Raw genomic sequence first — 12,837 nt, forward strand, 5'->3', positions numbered from 1 at the left:
CTCATGTTGTTGTTTCGCGTTATTTCTTATAAGAATAAAAATATCTAGGTTATGGCGAAGGCGCTGTTCTATATTAAAACTACTCTCCTCGATGTTAACATTGTAATTTCTACTAATATTGTCGTGTAACATATATTTTGTTTTACATAGTACGATTTAATTAATTATAGAGCATAGGCAATTGCTCGTGTAGTGTTCAAACCAGTATTTTTTTAAATCTTGGTACGAATTCACCAAAATAACATTATATCATTTTTTAATTAATAAAAAATTTAATATTTTAAATAATTTAATAATCTAATATTTTAGAGCATAGGTAATTGCTCGCATAATATTGAAACCAGTGGTCTAATAATCGCGGAATATTATAAAACTACTTGATACTGACTTAGTTTCAAATTTAAATTATTTGAAAAAATATGTTTATTCTCGATGTCGTAATCATTTATGATCGATGCTTTGAAGTGTTATTTTCATTGCCTCATGTTGTTGTTTCGCGTTATTTCTTATAAGAATAAAAATATCTAGGTTATGGCGAAGGCGCTGTTCTATATTAAAACTACTCTCCTCGATGTTAACATTGTAATTTCTACTAATATTGTCGTGTAACATATATTTTGTTTTACATAGTACGATTTAATTAATTATAGAGCATAGGCAATTGCTCGTGTAGTGTTCAAACCAGTATTTTTTAAAATCTTGGTGCGAATTCACCAAAATAACATTATATCATTTTTTAATTAATAAACAATTTAATATTTTAAATAATTTAATAATCTAATATTTTAGAGCATAGGTAATTGCTCGCATAATATTGAAACCAGTCGTCTAATAATCGCGGAATATTATAAAACTACTTGATACTGACTTAGTTTCAAATTTAAATTATTTGAAAAAATATGTTTATTCTCGATGTCGTAATCATTTATGATCGATGCTTTGAAGTGTTATTTTCATTGCCTCATGTTGTTGTTTCGCGTTATTTCTTATAAGAATAAAAATATCTAGGTTATGGCGAAGGCGCCGTTCTATATTAAAACTACTCTCCTCGATGTTAACATTGTAATTTCTACTAATATTATGGTGTAACATATATTTTGTTTTACATAGTACGATTTAATTAATTATAGAGCATAGGCAATTGCTCGTGTAGTATTCAAACCAGTATTTTTTTAAATCTTGGTGCGAATTCACCAAAATAACATTATATAATTTTTTAATTAATAAACAATTTAATATTTTAAATAATTTAATAATCTAATATTTTAGAGCATAGATAATTGCTCGCATAATATTGAAAACAGTGGTCTAATAATTGCGGAATATTATAAAACTACTTGATACTGACTTAGTTTTAAATTTAAATTATTTGAAAAAATATGTTTATTATCGATATCGTAATCATTTATGATCGATGCTTTGAAGTGTTATTTTCATTGCCTCATGTTGTTGTTTCGCCTTATTTCTTATAAGAATAAAAATATCTAGGTTATGGCGAAGGCGCTGTTCTATATTAAAACTACTCTCCTCGCTGTTAACAGTGTAATTTCTACCAATATTGTGGTGTAACATATATTTTGTTTTACATAGTACGATTCAATTAATTATAGAGCATAGGCAATTGCTCGTGTACTGTTTAAACCAGTATTTTTTTTAAATCTTAGGGCGAATTCACCCAAATAACATTATATCAGTTTTTAATTAATAGACAATGTAATATTTTAAATAATTTAATATTCATATAATTTCAATAATAACATTTTAGAGCACAGGTAATTTGTCGCGTAGTATTGAAACCAGCGGTTTAATAACTTTTATCCAGGGCGCATTCACCAAAATAACATTATACAAGTTCTTTATTACTAAATCATTTAATATAACTTAATTTAATAATCTATTCTAATATTTTAAAACATAGTTAATTGCTTGTACGGTATTGAAACCAGTAGTAGTTTTATTATCGTATTTTTGTTCAGGGCGCATTCACCAAAATAACATATATTATATAGATTACTTATGTTTAATATCAAAAATAATACGGCGAAGGCGATATTTATTTCAAAATTAACTAACGCCCTTGTTTTTATGTAAATATTTCTGGCCTATGTTGTAATACAGTGACCCAGTGAGAATTTTGATTATATCTCGATAGTTTTATTACTTGATTACCCGTTTTTCAGTGTGAAAATTTTATGTTTTTACGTCTGCTTTAGGCAAAGCTTTAATGATGATGACAGTAGAATGTCCTTCACATTAAGTTATTAAAATTATGTGTTAATTTCGAGAGATTCGCAATAGATGGCGAAATTTATTCTATATCAATCATAATGGATTTTTCGTTTGAAAATTTGTTACGTTAGTAAAGAAATATGCTTGAATAGGTACAAAAATAAGTAACTATAATGTATAAAATAAATAACACGTCGTATTCAACTATAATTGTTCTATAATAGTTATATAACCTTGATGTTTATTGCTTCTTTGCATTCTTCGGATGTGAAAAAATAACATTCTGACATATTCTTGCAGGAATTTTACACTGTTCATCTTACAAGGCTTAAAAACTAGTCTGCTTTCGCAAGTGCCACGGTCTAATCTACATAATAATCTCAACGTTTCCTTCAACTGAATATTTCTACTTTTTGTTTCGTTCGCATGGGTCTTTCTTTGTTAAAATAATCATATAAGTTCAATATAATATTTCAAGAATTATTGAAATAATGTTGGTGTGTATATTATTTTATGTACTTTTACGTGTATATTATTAGTACACTTCCATTTTAATTTTGTTTTATATATTTTATTATTAATATCTCTCATAGTCTAGCTTCCATTGCTTTCGAATTCTATACCCAGATACTCAAAGGCAATTGCTTGATCTATTATACATCCTTGATTTGGACATTTATTACTTCTTGCTCATCATTCAGCATGACTTTCGCTTACATACATTTTTATAACAATAATCAAATATATTATTGTTTATTATATCACCTGCAAAAGCTCCTAACGATATTCAGTTTTTTTCTGTTTTTTTTTTTATAATTATATTTCCAATTTTTATACCCCATCTGATTATCTTAAACATTTGGAAATAATTATATTGAACGGATCGATTATTCAAGAACTTGATAATTTTAGGTAGTATGTACACATCCACCAAAATATTTTAATTAAAGAATAATAATTATAATAATAATAATAATTATACTACTCATAATATATGATGTACCTTTTTTAAATATCATAAAATGATATAGTTAACAAAGATGGAATATATGTACAGAGTTTGTTATTCAATTAGAATTAACACAATATAGTTTGTCGAGCTATTTTTTTATATTCACTTATTTGGCTGAAATTTTTCATACAATTGCGCATCCACCAAATTAACATAAAATACATTTTATAATAAATAATAAGTTAGGTTTTCAACATAAGCGAACATTTGCAGTACATGTATTAAATAAAAATAAGAAATCGATATAAATTATATTTTTCCGTTGATATTTTAATTTTAAATTGTCGCATTCGTCAAAATAAAATTATTATATTTTTAACCGATTATATAACGTTCAAAGACACTGTGAGGCTATTTGCAAATATCCGGAGAGAAACGGTGGCAAATAGAAACAATAACGTTTAAAGAACGACTTATATTTTCGAGCATAATTTTTTAATAACTACGACATTGCTAAAAATAGTTCTAGTTCGAGTTCCCAGCGTCAGAAATTCGATTGCAGAAATTCGTGTTTACCATCCCGACGTTGCGTTCGAAGGTCTAAATGGATCATCGAAAATAATTTTTACTATCAGTCGTCACCAGACATTCCATTTTTTTTTGTGAACAATCGATTTATGTCCATCCTTTTTTCGACGACAATAATGACTAAAATACTCATACGTGTAAGTTTGCATGTTTTTCAAGTATTAATTGGAATATTTTCGCACCTTTGTCGTAACCATCGGTTCGCGAATCATTAAAATGCAACTTAGGACATCACTGAAAATAACCACTTTCCTTGTTACGTATTTTAATTAATCGTTATATAACGTAACGGTGTATATGTGTATGCTAAAGATAGTGAACAATGAACGGATGTTCTGTCAAATATGATTTGTGATTGATTTTCCTTTTTAGTTTGATTAAAAATTATATTATACTATTTAATTTTGGCGAATGCGCAAACATATATAAATATGTGTTATGAATAATATACATTATTCGATTATACTTGTTTTTTTTCTAACTCTACGATTTACTTAATAAAATTCTGTGTGTTTTGTGAAAAAAAACTTTGATTTATAATAGAAGTCACATAAATTAGGTTTGAAATAAAATATAAAATAATATTAAGACTAATTAATTTATTTGTTTTTGGTCAAAAGTGAGCTCGCGCGGCACCGACTTTGCACAGAGCTTTCTCATACCCAAATATTCGTGAATGACATGATGTATACGTTCAGTTATATATCTTTAGTGTCTGCTATTCATTCAATTCCAATTTACTGTCTTTCAAAATCATTTTGTGGATTTTTTTAATGTTTTTGTCGGTAACATCCCCTTTGGACGTCCACTGCGTTCACCGGAGACGGTGCTCATTTCACGACGTCTAAACTTAGCATACCAATTCTTGATGGTTGATTTTCCTGGGACAGTATCCGGAAACTCGACATCAAGCCATGTTTTTGCTTCAATTGTATTTTTTTCCTTGAAAAAGCAATATTTTATCAACATGCGAAATTCCTTTTTTTCTCAATTTTTTTCACAATAACAAAACTTTCTTCACTCAAAATGCTATAATTCACAAACTAATTATCCGACAGCTGTCAAATATATATGTTTACATGCATCTTTTGACGGTTAGGGCTAACTAAAATCATATGGATTTTATTCTAGTAGCGCCATGTATGTGTCAGGTCTGGGAATTAAACCTTCTAAACTAAAAGGTAGTCAAGGACAAAAAAGGTCAAAGTAGCGGTAAATCAGCCAAAACTCATTCATAGTTATAATAAAAACATAGGAGGAGTCGATAAACATGACTGGTTCATTTCTAAATATCCAATCCGTTTTATAGATAAGAAAGGGTACTGTTCTCTAATCATTAGTGTTTTTGATATGTTCCTGGTGATGATGCTTCAATTGTTTGCAACCAAGTAAATATACATAAGACCACTCCTTTGCTAGATTCTAAAGGGTTTGTATTTCTTGAATGAAAAAATCAGAAAGTAGAGCAAGTAAACCTACTTCATGTTCTTTCGACGTTCTTTTACATCCTGTAAGATTATGATCGGTATAAGATGAAGAAGGGTAGAAGAGGCGTTGCCAAGGACAAAATTGTAAAAAACCTTTAGCTTCTTGTGCCGAATGCGAAAAAACACTTGTCATTCAAAATAAGCTTTTAACCATTTATTTTAATACTGTTGGTGGTCATTATAATTTTTATCTTTTATAATTTATAATTTGATCTCTCATATTTATAGAATTCAGCCCATTCTAGTTCTCAGCAACTAGGGTAATTATTTTTATTTCATATGTTTTTTTATTTTCGGAATGCTTTAAGGTTGCTCAAATAATTGCGATTCAAAAACTTGATTCACTGCCACCTGCGATATCAAAATTATTTCAGAAACTGCTGCTAAAGCGTATTCAACCATTTTTAGAAATTAAACTAAATTTGAAATTTGGATTTCGTCACCACTCAACAATCGACCTAATGCACAGGGTAATAACGGCTGTTAAAAGGGCATTCGAAGAAAAGAAATACTGTCCTACAATATTCCAGGATATTTCACAAAATTTTCACCGGCTATGGCACTTACAGAGTTATGTCCACTCCTGTATCTGCGCTAAGCTGCTGATATCTCAACAACAAAAGAAACAGTACTTGGAACGTTGCCGACGACACAGTAATGGCAAAAGATCTGTCTAAGGCTGTAAAAAAATTACAAGTGGCAGTCGACTACATCTACAAATGGATTAGAGACTGGAATATACAGCTGAATAGCTCCAAGTCTATATTAATTTTGCGTTGCGGTGAAATGAAAAAAACCAAATTATATTGCTTGACGGATTATATTCCTCAAGCAGAATCCTCGACATCCATCTCGATGGTAGATTAAATTGGAAATATCATGTTCAACAAAAAGCAGAGCGGATCAGACTCAAAATCAAGAAACTGCAATGATTAGTCGGAACATACTCTCAACTTGACCTAAAATCAAAGACATTGGTTTATCAGTCGATCATAAAGATAATTAAGACCTATCGGTTGTAAATGTGGAGTTGTACTAAAACATCAAACCAACTAGTAATTCAACGTTGCCAAAACAAAATTCTACGATTAATTACCAATACTTATCGCTACGTAACCAACGAAGAACTGCATGATGTCCTCAAAATCAAATGGATTTACGAAGTAATACGATATAATAATAAAATAATAATAAATCAGAAGAATGAAGCTGACCAAACCACATGAACTTGTATAGTATATTAGTGTGACTCTTAACTTTAGCTTAAGTAGTTTAGTTTTAGTTTGTGAAATACATACTGATATATTAATCCCGTACTCGCCTTGCTTGTGTATTAATGCAAGTATAACAGAACAGTAGTAATATAATAATTTGTAAATTAAGATTATACGGAGCATGTATAAAGTTAGATGAATTTAATTAAATAATATAATAATTTATCAATTATATATTAATATAAATAACAGGTCTATTAAAAAGTCCCCGGTTTGACACATAGATGGCTACTAGAATTGGCGCTACTAGAATTAAATCCATATGTTTTTTAATTAGCCCTAACCCTCGAAAGATGTGTGTATCAATTTGACAGCTATCGGATCATTAGTTTGTGAATTATAGCATTTTGAGTGAAGCAACTTTTGTTATTGTGAAAAAATGGATAAAAAGGAATTTCGCGTGTGGATAAAATATTGCTTTGATGAGCTTGGCTTGATGCCGAGTTTCCGGACACTGCCCCAGGAAAATCAACCATCAAGGATTGGTATGCTAAGTTTAGACGTGGTGAAATGAGCACCGAAGACGGTGAACGCAGTGGACGCCCAAAAGAGGTTGTTACCGACGAAAACATTTTAAAAACTCCACAAAATGATTTTGAATGCACTTAAATTGAAATTGAATGAAATAACAGACTAAAAATATATCAACTGAACGTGTACATCATACCATTCACGAATATTTGGGTATGAGAAAGCTCTGTGCAAAGTGGGTGCCGCGTGACCTCACTTTTGACCTAAAACAATGACAAGTTGATGATTCGGAGCAGTGTTTGAAGGTGATAAAGCGTAATAAACCTGAGTTCTTGCGTCGATATGTGACAATGGATGAAACATGGCTCCATCATTTCACTCCGAAAGTCCAATCGACAGTCATCCGAGTGGACGGCACATGATGAACCCGCTCCAAAGCGTAGGAAAACGCAACAGTCGGCTGGCAAGGCTATGGCCTCTGTATTTTGGGATGCGCATGGAATAATTTTCATTGACTACCTTGAAAAAAGGAAGGACCATCAACAGCGACAGGTTATTGGACCAGTTTGTTATCGAAATCGCCGAAAAAACGGCCGCATTTGTAGAAAAAGATAGTTCAGCTTCACCAAGACAATGCACCGTATCAGAAAGTTAAGGGTCGCTATAATCAGTGTATCGCCCTTGAAGGGAATTATGTTGAATAAAAAAAACTAATTTTGCCAAAAAAAATGTGTTTTACTATGGCAGACCGGGGACTTATCTGTCAATATTATTTTTTATTAATGTATTACGACCTTAATATGAAAATTTGAATGACTTGAGTAAATCATATCATATTTCGTTTACAATTATTTTTTCAAATTATAGTCGCCACGTTACTTTTACGCTTTTTGTTTACAATATTTGCCTAAATATTACCAGTAATACTTATTAGAATTTTATAGACATTTAACAACATTGAATCAGTACCAATATAAATCGAACTTTATAAACTCGGTTATATGTTCCAACTGGAGTAAAAATCAACTTAAAACAAATTTTACATTTTAAAAAACTGCATTTGGCAGTATATTTAACGTTATCTATAATATGCAAACTTTTAAATGGTAGTGTAACTAAATTTCAATAAAATCTTCGCTTAATATTAATACAATACATATATCTCATATTTACAATACATACAAAATCAAAATAAATTAGTCATCTCCTTATTTTTAGATATGTCACAAACGTACAGCTAATTACTATTCTTGCCAGATATCTCCTTGCAATACATTTCCGTTAACAACTGTTAATTAATTAATCGCCTTTTAAATGGGATAATTGTTTTTGTTGCTTATTTTTTCGTCAATCCCATAGTCGCGGATATAGAAACAATAGAATTTGGCAATTTTATTTAAGTGGTTAATTAATGATAAATGAATTAACATTATCATAAGACAAGAACAAGAAGATTTATGTAAATTAACGTAAATCACACTTATGTAGTTTTGCTTCAATTACGTACGCATTCGCCAAAACAACGTAACCTATTTTTTCGTGTAATATATAGATGTGTATACATAATGAATAAACAAGGAACAGAAATTTAGTGGCATCATGTCATTGCTACTCGTATTAGTAAATACTCCAATCGTCCTTGGTTCCGAACCCACGTTAAAACAGAGGTCCGGTTATCGAATAATTTACCGAAAAACGTCCTTAATATCTCCTATTTTTAGTCAATATTTTATACCCATTGTGTATTATTTGGTAATCAGAAGTTCGTAAATTCTCGACGTTACGATAATGAGATAGAAATGAAAATAGACAGCATACATAGAGTTTTTCATCGCTATTTTTATAAACAATTAGATTTTAATACCAAAAATCACGATACGTCTAAAAATAGTTCGTTTTTCATTAACTTATATATTTAGGCGTATTCGCCTTTTCGTCACGTTTTTAATCGATGATTTAAATACAACTGAAATTATGTTAGAAAATTTATTATAGTCGGTCTTGATTATTTTTGTTTGTATTTCTATATTGATACAAATAGTACTTTAGATATATTAATGATTCAATGAAGGAAGCTGTATCAAAAAATGAATAAGGATCAATAAAATTACTCACCATTATTATAAGCGAAAAATTTACAACAAAAACAAAACACTGTTATAATAATGACGCTATCAACTGACTATTTAATGAGCCTTTAGCCGCGGCTATTCGCTACTAATACTAAACCATTAATGGCAGGATTTTTTCGTAAGTTTTGTAGGATAGGAAAGCACATACAGAGTGTGCAATGTAGCTGCAAATTTGGATTCGTTGATGAATTGTTCATTGTTGGCCACCGTTTCCATGACATCGATTTCTTAATTGACCACTTACTGCTGGTGATATCATTCACATGTTATTGTTTATCGGTTTATGGGTTATTAAACGATTAATTCAGGTTTCGTTTGTCGATCAGAATGCACTAGATGGATTATCTTATTTTGGTGGAGGCGCCCATTTGTATTTAAATTGCATTATAACCATTCCTATTATTATTATTTATCGGTTCCTGAGTTTTAAACGTTTAATTCAATTTTCGTACATTGATGCATCCACAAGTGGTTTGTGATTTGGCTATATATGAATGGATATAATGAGTACAAATTTAGTATTTTATTTTCCTGAATGCGGCCAATTTTTTATTATTGTATAGGGTGATATCATTCGTATGTTATGGGATTTATTTTACAGATATTGGTTGGTATATGAGTATGTGTATGGTTTGTGCTTTTTTTATATATACTAAATACTTTATGAAACTTTATGAAATACTTATTATTTTATTTGGTGGAGGCGCCCAATTGAGTTGTATTAGTACTATACTATATTCAAAGTTATTTTGTACATACGTCATCTAAATCTGTGACGTCAAAATGTCGCAGTGTTGCCGCATCAAGTTTGACTATTAGTTCAGTTTGACTTTAACATACAACAAAATTCTAGCTTAAATAAAATAATGAAACAAAAATGCTATCAAGCTTATATAGTGTATTCAATCAACATTATATAAATGTAATGCATATATTATCGAAGGATTTAAAACTACATTTAAGAACTCAGGTATAAGGCTATAGACTCTTTTCCACGCCACCCATTAGGTAGAGCTCTAAGCGCTTTCCTTTATGTAGTGGTGTCCCCCTAAAGGCCTAATCCACCTAATTAACAACTATATATCAAAGTAATGTATTTTATTTTCACTAGAGAGCATATTTACCTTTTTTACGTTTCCTTCGATAGTGTGTTTACTTGTCAAGTAATCTTGATATCACTGTATTTTTTATTTCTCCTACTATGAATCATAATCACTGAATTCTGCCTAATGCATTTACCATACCTACAGAGCAATTAGTATTTATTCTCTCCTCATACATTCTAACCTAATGCTCATGTTTAACCCTGAACAATTACAATCATATCTATGCACACAAATCTTTCATATCCTACAATACCATTTTCTATAGTTATACTCTATTAATTATGTGCGAACCTTTAGTTGCTTCCACTCTCGTCACTCTATCTCAGGAATTTCTGAACTGTTAATTTTCAATCTGTCTAAAACATTCACGATTCCAGCCTTTATCAATTTCACCCTCATAGTCTCTTCAAACCTTAATTCATGTTTTGAAAGCCATTATTCCTTTACAGCCTTTGTTGATGCTATTGTTGGGATTTTTTCCACCATTGTGCTATGATTTTGCATTGCATTGTCCATAATAATAACTGATGGTTCCTCCAGGTCCATCAACAATTGATTTTCAAACCATAACAAAAACATGTTATGGTTCATTTATCCATGGTAGTCGCCCTTGGACTTGGAGGAAAACACTAATTCTACACCAGGAATTAAACCATTCTTATTCCCTGCAAGAATAACAATATATCCGCTATTAATTATTAATAAATATTATAGCCAACAAAACCTAATCAAATGCTATTGTAACTTTTACCTTTTTCCATCAATTTTTGTTGTCTTTACACTTTTTTGTTACTGTCTCGTCAAGAGTGCCCCAATGAACCATTTTGAAATATCGAAGTTTCATCAAGATACACAAAGTCAAATAATTTATCTTTCTTGATTTTATTGTATGCCTTTAAAATTGTATTCTTTTAAAGGCAATGTCTGGAAGTTCCATTAGACCTTTTCGAGGGTTATCCTGCATAAAGCTGCATATCCCTAACACTTTCGTGTATACTTTCCAGACTAACAATTTTCTCTAAAATAATTTTATTAAATTATGTTTATATTGATAAAATAGTTTGTGTACTCACTGTTCTTATACATTTCGTATATTTGACGAATAGAGTCAATATCAAGATGGTCAAGGTTCGTCACCCATTTTGTATGTAGACGGGTTTTCTTGATTGAATCTAACATATTGATCTTCATTTTGTAAGTGATGTTAGTCACAGCACCCACGCTAATATTTAGCGCAGAAGCAACACGCTAAAAAACATTTTAAATAAAATATATAAAGGCACTTATAATATTTAATATCATCAATATTTATGTTACCTCTCTAACGACATTGAAAAGGTGGCGTTCATTTTCGAAATAACTTATTAAAAACTCAGTCAGTTTGTGACCCTGACTATTGTTATATGCATTTTCAAACAAAGTTATATTGTATATTACATAGCCATTTAAAATTTATCAAAATAATCAAAGGGCGAAAATAACGTTTGCCAATTCATAGCCTCTAGTAGTTATAACTAATATTTTGAATAATTTTGCGTACGTTTGACAACCGGATGACTTTGACAGGTTAGTTTGGTTTCGCGTTCGAACTTATCAGACAGCATTGTGTTGACAAATGTTGTCTGATTCTAAAACGAATTTACAAATTGCGGCAGGCAATACATTAAACATCTCGATGACGTATGTACAAAATAACTTTGAATAGACTATATACCGGGTGTACCGGAAAGTCATTACCGTTTCTTTCGGAAAAAATTACATAATTTTCAATAAAATGGAAAAATGTATTTATTCAAAGTATTGGCCATTTGATTCTATGCATCTTGCCCATCTTTCAGGCGAAATTTTCTTCGAAATTGGCGAAATGCTTCTCTGCAAGCGTGTTGTCCATTGATACGAAAAGTTGATAGTCGGATGGTCTAGAGAGTATGGCGGGTGCGCTAATATATCTCACTCAAGTGCTTTCAACGTGTCATTGGCCGATTTTGCTTTATGAGACAGTGCATTATCATGCTGTAAAGTCACTTTACTATTTTTCTATCAATATATGGTTCTATTTGATCACTTGTTATCAATAGCGGTCACTATTAACGGTTTCACCGGGTTCCAACAGTTCGTAATACACCACCCTCTCTAGTCGATCGCTAATCATTTATTGGACCATATTTAATGCTTCTGCCAATTGTTTTTGAGTTTGAGTTTGATCTTCATCCAATAACTGCAGCTACTCACCTTCAAACTTCGATCGATCTACTTGAACGTTCTTTGTTTTGCATGTCGAAATCACCGCTTTCGAATTTTCGAAAGCACGTCTCACATGTTTTTAAGGTTAGAGCATGCGCATTTTAAGTTTCTGCCAGCAAACGATCACTTTCAGCGGGTATTTTCTTTTCATTAAATAAGAAAAACTTTCACAAAATATAACATATAGTTTATTCAAAGTTATTTTGTATATACGTCATCTAAATTTGTGACGTTAAAACCTCGCAATGTTGCCAATAAATCAAACATAAACTATATATGTTATTTTAACATTATAGTACATTTAATACATATATTATCTAAGGACATAAAACTACAATTAAGAACACAGGTATA

At 30.6% G+C, this 12,837-nt stretch overlaps 2 protein-coding genes and 1 long non-coding RNA gene across 5 annotated transcripts in view; 1 reads left to right on the top strand and 2 right to left on the bottom strand.

The window, feature by feature from the left end:
• The window catches only part of LOC143202597 (transforming growth factor beta-1-induced transcript 1 protein), an 83,857-nt gene extending 74,618 nt beyond the window's left edge, over positions 1–9,239 (bottom strand). Inside the window, exon 1 of one of the 2 annotated variants that reach the window (XM_076414228.1) lies at positions 9,117–9,233. In XM_076414228.1, the coding sequence (XP_076270343.1) occupies positions 9,117–9,119 (3 nt within the window). In that variant the 5' untranslated portion in view covers positions 9,120–9,233. Of the gene's footprint in view, positions 1–9,116 lie in introns of both variants that reach the window. The other variant, XM_076414244.1, reaches the window with a different exon arrangement.
• The window catches only part of LOC143202462 (uncharacterized), a 126,642-nt gene that overhangs the window by 90,516 nt on the left and 23,289 nt on the right, over positions 1–12,837 (top strand). The window lies entirely within an intron of this gene.
• On the bottom strand, positions 10,273–11,467 carry LOC143206777 (uncharacterized). 2 transcript variants are annotated; one of them, XR_013008523.1, is made up of 3 exons: positions 11,313–11,467; positions 10,991–11,257; positions 10,273–10,904 (listed from the first exon to the last, which is right to left on the bottom strand). It is a non-coding gene; the product is annotated as an uncharacterized LOC143206777 (long non-coding RNA). The 2 variants fall into 2 exon arrangements; XR_013008524.1 differs by having other exon boundaries at positions 10,273–11,257.

The sequence above is a fragment of the Rhynchophorus ferrugineus genome, unplaced genomic scaffold (assembly GCF_030347505.1).
Source record: "Rhynchophorus ferrugineus isolate W39M unplaced genomic scaffold, kcgeb_rfMv2 rfM1, whole genome shotgun sequence".
In the NCBI taxonomy this organism is placed as follows: Eukaryota; Metazoa; Arthropoda; class Insecta; order Coleoptera; family Curculionidae; genus Rhynchophorus; species Rhynchophorus ferrugineus.